Source organism: Mus caroli, chromosome 3 (genome assembly GCF_900094665.2).
Source record: "Mus caroli chromosome 3, CAROLI_EIJ_v1.1, whole genome shotgun sequence".
Lineage (NCBI taxonomy): Eukaryota > Metazoa > Chordata > Mammalia > Rodentia > Muridae > Mus > Mus caroli.
Genome location: NC_034572.1, coordinates 97227985 through 97234421, shown reverse-complemented (window position 1 = coordinate 97234421; position 6437 = coordinate 97227985). Strand labels below are relative to the sequence as shown.

Here is a 6437-nt window from a genome sequence, read left to right as displayed (position 1 = left end):
AACTTAGAAACAATACAAAACAAACAACAACAACAAGGACAACTTAGAAACAATACAAAACAAACAACAACAACAAGGACAACTTAGAAACAATATAAAATAAACAACAACAACAAGGACAACTTAGAAATCATAGAGGATAAATAATCCAGGGGAAAGATAGAAACTAATTTATAATAGAGGCTATCCAGTGGTCAATAAACATGCCTCAGAAGCAATCTAGGAATTCCAGTGAGACTACAGTGAGCACACAGTTCCACGGTCACCAGCCGGGGAGGCCAAACTATATAAGCTGAAGGAAAAAGTTCTATTTAATTTACTCAAGTTAAAGACATGATACACTCCCCTTCTATACCTAGCTTCAAAGCCAAGAATGCTGGATATTTAAAATGTTACTAGCCTCTCTCTCTCTCTCTCTCTCTCTCTCTCTCTCTGTGTGTGTGTGTGTTTATGTGTATGTGATGCACAAAGCCCTGGCATGCCATGGTGTACAGAGGACAACTTGCAGAAGTCCGTTTTCTCCTTCCACCTTTGGCTGGAACTCAGGTTGTCAGGTTTGAATGTAAGCACATTTACCTGCTGAGCCACCACACATATTTGGAGATACAATTATAAAGAAATACAAACAGATTTGTCGAAATTTGATCTGTTGTGATGTATTGTAATGCTCAATACTGGCCTTTGAGGTCTGGTTGACCCTAGGGATAAGGAAATTCTCACACACACCAAGTGGTACGATGTAACCTTGCTCCTTAATTTAAAACTACTGGTTGAATAAAGATGGCCACAGCCTACAGTTGGACAGAAAGCTAGGAAGAGCTTCAGTTACCAGGCTTGGGGAGGGAAGAGAGAGGAGGCCATGGGGTGGGTGGATCGTGAGAACATGGCCATGAGGGCGGGCCAGTTGACGTAGGAGTGGCCCAGGCAGACCATGACAAGTGTTATCTCTGAGTTACTGACAGAAAAGTAAATAAAATAGCATAGAGGGTTGATATCTGCCCAGCTCTAACGCTGTAAGGTTTATTATAAATATAAAGGTTTTGTGTCTTTTATTTGGGAAGTAAATGATCTAAGGTGGAGTAGAATCCCTGGATTAAATATTTACCACAACACAGGTGAGTACTATAAGATACAATACAGTGGTTTCCTTTTCTGGGACATGGGGAAGGGACCACAAGATTAGGAGACTTGAATCTTTTGCTGTTATGTCCCATTACAATCCAATGCTGAGTCACATAAGTACTCACTTTGTAATAATACTTCACTGAGATGCACTCGGTTTAAGGCACTTATCTACACATGTGGTATATTTGAAGCAACTTTTTTTTAGTAAATCCAGAGAAATTTTGTGTTGGTTTTAAAAAAGAAAACAAGGCAAGCAAGATCAGTCTGGATGGCCTGCACTCCACCCCTGTTGCCCACATAAAAGTGAAAGAGAAAACTGACCCACCAAATTGTCCCCTGACCTCCATGTGTGCCACATGGTACTCCATTCACATCTCACACACACACACACACACACACAAATTGCAACTGCTACTTTTTGAGATAGGGTTTCTCTGTATAGTCCTGGCTGTCCTGGAACTTGCTCTGTAGACCAGGCTGGCTTTGAACTCAGAGATCCACTCAGAGATCCACCTACCTCTGACTTCTGAGTGCTGGGACTAAAGGCATCAATACCCAGCTTAGAAAAAGGCAGCAGAAGCCAGAGACCTTAAAACAGACCAATGACTCACTACAGTGAACATTTGCAAGTGAAGATGTGTGGACAAAGGGTATACTGTGGGACACACTGTCACACACTACAGCTCCCAGGACAAGACTTTTTTAAATTCTATTTAATTTTATTTTATTTTGTTAGGGGGAGGTTGCAAGGGCAGAGGGCAGATACAAAGGGATAGGAATATGACTGGGATTGGATTGTATGGTATGAAATTCACAAAGAAGCAATACAAAAAATTTTTTTAAAAACTTTTTTATAAACAGATGAGTCCATTCTCACTACTGTAAGGAGTGTTAGATGCAAATGTACCATGGAATTGTTTTCATTATAAGAAAAATATAAAATATGACAGGATAATAAATAAGCTGTCAATTATTATATTCTTAAAATGTTCTTATTTATTTATTTTATTTCATAAGTATGAGTGTTATGCTCACATGTGTACCTTGTGCATCTGGAATTGGAGTTATAGATGCTTGTGAATTGCCATGTGGGTGCTGGGAATTGAATCTTAGTCCTTTGCAAGAATAAGAGGTCTTAACTGGGGGTTGGAGAGATGGCTCAGCGATTAAGAGCACTGACTGCTCTTCCAGAGGTCCTGAGTATAATTCCCAGCAACCACATGATGGCTTACAACCATATGTAATGGGGTCTGGTGCCCTCTTCTGGTGTGTCTGAAGAGAGCAATGGTAGTATACTCATATGCATAAAATAAAATAAATAAATAAATCTTTAAAAACAACAACAACAAAAAAGAGGTCTTAGCAGGGCATGATGGCGCACGCCTTTAATCCCAGCACTCGGGAGGCAGAGGCAGGCGGATTTCTGAGTTCGAGGCCAGCCTGGTCTACAAAGTGAGCTCCAGGACAGCCAGAGCTATAAAGAGAAACCCTGTCTCAATAAAACCAAAAAAAAAAAAAAAAAAAAAAAAAAAAAAAAAGAGGTCTTAACTGATGAGCCATTTCTGAAGCTGACAAAATTACTAGATCAATAACAATTCTACCCCTCTTAAAAGATCATTTGATTCCGTTGCCAATACTCTAGTGTTCCCCATAGGCACAATTTATTCCATCTTACCTCCTCAATGGGAAGGTCCTGGAGGTGGGGTAAGGAACAAGACAAGATCCCGATAAAGAACGGAGTAGGTGAGCACACTATGTCAATCATGGACACTGGCAGCACTGGGATGTAGGTGTGCTGCCAGGTGAACGGATACAGTGTAGCTACCACAGCATGGCCACATTTTGAAAGGGTGCTAGACAGGAGAAAGCACATGATGTCACAGGTAAAGCAACACACAGAATGAATTTCAGATATTACATCAAAGAACTACACAGTGACCGCACTGGCCTTCACAGATCAGCAATTCTGTGAATACGTAGTCATTTTAACAGTCATCTCAGTCTGGTTCACTATAATTTATTATGCTAAAAAAAAAAAGATGTGTGCATGAAAAACAATACTGGTACTTTTAAAAGATTTGGGGGGGGGGGCAACCCCAGGCTGTCCTTGAACTCCTAGGCTCAATGATTTTTGTGCCTCAGGCCTCCTGGGTAGATGATAACACAGTATGAAACAAAAGCTAGAAATGCCTTTGATTTTCTGTTTTGTTGGCTGGTTTTTGTTTGTTTTGATATAGAGCTTCACTGTGTAGCTTTGGCTGGTCTCAGACTCAAGACCTGACTACTCCTGCTACCTAAGTGGTCAAGTTAAAGGTGTGCACCACCATACCCAGCTATCTTTGTGATTTTGTACAGAAGCCTTTTCAATTTCTTTCTTCTTCTTTTGCGTCTTGGAAACCGAATCTGGGTTGTTTGCAAGAACAAGTACTGCAATTAGTGAGCCAGGTCTCTAGCCCTAGTTCTAGATATTTTAAATATATTTGCATTGTATAAAAAATAAAATAAAAGCAAGCCAAACACCAGCATGAAAAACATATTCCACTTATTTCTTACCTTAGGCTGTTAGCAACAAAGATTACCCTCCGCTCTAGAAGGAGAGAGGCACAGACCCGGATGAGATGACGCACACTCAAGCATTTGAAAAGGCATTCAAAGTCCACATGTTCCAGGCGTGAATCGAGTGGTCGGCAGAGTTCAATTGACTGAAAGACAAGGGAAATCCAAGAGCTGATGCTGGACTTTACCCTCAACGGCAGCCTTAACCGAACATCTTGCTCTTTCTCTAGTCTGAAAACGTCTGTTACTTTGGGCCAGGTAGGCTAGGGTGGCGCACTTCTAATTCATTAAATCCTAGTACTCAAGAGGCACAGGCAGGTGGATCTCTGAGATCGAGTCCAGCCTGGACTACAGAGAGTTCTAGGACAGCTAGGGCAACAAGTGATACCATGTGGTAGTCAGGGGAGGTCTGGCACAAAGGTTTATGAAGCTGCTGTTAAGTTCTGGTAAAAATCATTTCATTTGATAAATACATATATACATTGTGTGTGTGTGTGTGTGTGTGTGTGTGTGTGTGTGTGTGTGTGTGAGAGATTTATCATGTTGAGATTGCCACTAGAGAGCGACCCAATCTATGTAAGGTAGGAAACCTGGGGCTGAGAATCAACTCACTACCTCACATTTTTTACCTTGAAAGGTAAAAACAATTCCTCCATGAACAAGCTCCTGGCAACTGTGCCTGTAGCTGCAAGGCTGGCTTTGAAGTGGCTACTTCAGGGGATGAATTCACTTACCTCATCTCCAGCCCCAGGGAGGTAGCTCTTAACTGTGATGGTGCGGCCAGGAGCTGGGAAAGGGGCTTCCATGACACTTCGCATGAATGGGTACACAAGGGCTGGAGACATCTCTCTCCTCTTCTCTACTTCATCCAGGATCTGCGTATGTGCATGCACACAGACCAACAAACACACCCCACAGTTTATTAAGGCCTCAGACCAGAAACATAAAGAATCCTATAAATAAATTACAGCAGTAGAGTCAAGACAGACAGACAGGCTCTGCGACTCTGAAAGCTCAAGGATCCACATCCTGAGGATATCTTTACACCCCGAAATTATGTAAGTCAACTTATTTAGAAACTATTTTTTCTTTTTTTAAAAAAAATAATTTTATTACATTTACTGATTGTGAGTGTATGTGTGTGTGTGTGTGTGCGGGTATGGCATGCCATAGCTTAAGTGTGGAAGCCGGAAGACAACTTGTAGGAGTTAGCTGTTCCCTTTTCACTGTGTAGGTCCTGGGATTGAACTCAGGTTTTTAGGCTTGGTAGCAAGTGCCTTTACCGGGTAGCCATCTCAGCAGCTTCTGGAGACCATTTTTATTTCACTAACGGGCAAAGAATAACAGTGACAATGATATCCTGTAAACTGGGTCTAGAGAAAAGCAAGGTAAGATATACTTCAGGATATGATTTTTAGAACTGTGAGTTTGGGGGACTGGAGAGTTGGCTCAGTGGTGAAGAGCACTTGTTACTCTTGTGAACCTGGGTTCAGTTCCCAACACTCACATGGTAGCTCACAACCAGCTATAACTCCACTCTCAGGGGATCTGAGACCTTCTGGCCCCATGGGCTCCATGTATACATGTTGTATACAGACATGCGTGCAATCAAAACACCAGGCACACAAAATAAACATAAATCTTTAGAAGAAAAAACCCAAGCTGGTGACCGTGTGCACACCTTTAATGCCAGCCCTCATAGAAGCAGATGGAACTCTGTGAGTTTGAAGCCAGCCTGGTCTACAAAGCAAGGTCTGGGATAGCTGGGAAACCCTGTTACACAGAGAAACCCTGTCTTGAAAAGTGGAGGAAGAAAGAGAGAGAGAGAGAGAGAGAGAGAGAGAGAGAGAGAGAGAGAGAGAGAGAGAGAGAGAGAGAGAGAGAGAGAGAGAGAACCAGACCCAGGCATTTTTGCAAACTAAAACCATTATGGAGGAATATGGTCAGTTTAAGCCTTCAAGCCTATGGGTTATTATTCTTTCATTGTTAACTGTGTTAGGAGAGGGACACATATGTCACAGCACACATGTAGGGAGAGGACAGGTTGCCTCTTTCCCTCTAGCATGTGGGTTCCAGGAGTCAAGCTCAGGCCATCAGCCTTGATGCAGAGTTCCTTTACCTGCTGAGCCATCGTGAGAGTCTGAGCCTGTGGCTCTTCACCCACCAGAGGGTACTTTTCAAGTAGTACATTAAAGTCTGTGCCCCTCAGTACTCTCCAGTGAAGCCGGAGCAATGAAACTGCCTCAGACCTAGGGGACATCACTCTCCCACAGATCCTCGCTTCACTCACCTTTGAGAAAAGATTGAAGCAGCCCAAGCGACTAACCATGCAGTACACCTCAGGGAGCCGCTTTCCTCTGCCTTCTGGCTGCAAACACACAAAACATGCAGAGCAAGGGTTTACTAATTTTAACTGTTAATATTTATTTAATAGACCCCTCCTCTGGTGGCTGACACTTGCCCCAAACTTCTGGGCTCAAGCAATGCTTACTCCAGACACTGAAGTCGACAGACTACGAGTGTGCCCAGGCTTCTTTTTCTATTGTCAGTGCAGGAGCTGAACCTGTCGTCCTGAGTGAGAGTAAAGGGTGGGGAAGTACTCAGGAGGAAAGCATGATTCACCCAGGCTTAGTGACCAAGCAAAAAGCAAGACCTAAGATAGAGGACGAGGAACCTGGCTTCTCCCGCCACCTCTCTGGACAGTATTCTTCAAATGTGCTGTATTGACATTCAATCTCTAGGTTACTTTCTCTACC

General features: G+C 42.7%; 1 protein-coding gene across 1 annotated transcript in view; it reads right to left on the bottom strand.

Annotated features, from left to right (window-relative positions):
• Dennd2c (DENN domain containing 2C) overlaps positions 1-6437 on the bottom strand; it is a 69696-nt gene that overhangs the window by 10825 nt on the left and 52434 nt on the right. The window contains exons 11-14 of the mRNA XM_021158857.2: positions 5972-6049; positions 4416-4556; positions 3679-3827; positions 2801-2978 (exon numbers count right to left, since the gene is read on the bottom strand). Of these exons, the coding sequence (XP_021014516.1) occupies positions 2801-2978; positions 3679-3827; positions 4416-4556; positions 5972-6049 (546 nt within the window). The remainder of the gene's footprint in view (positions 1-2800; positions 2979-3678; positions 3828-4415; positions 4557-5971; positions 6050-6437) is intronic.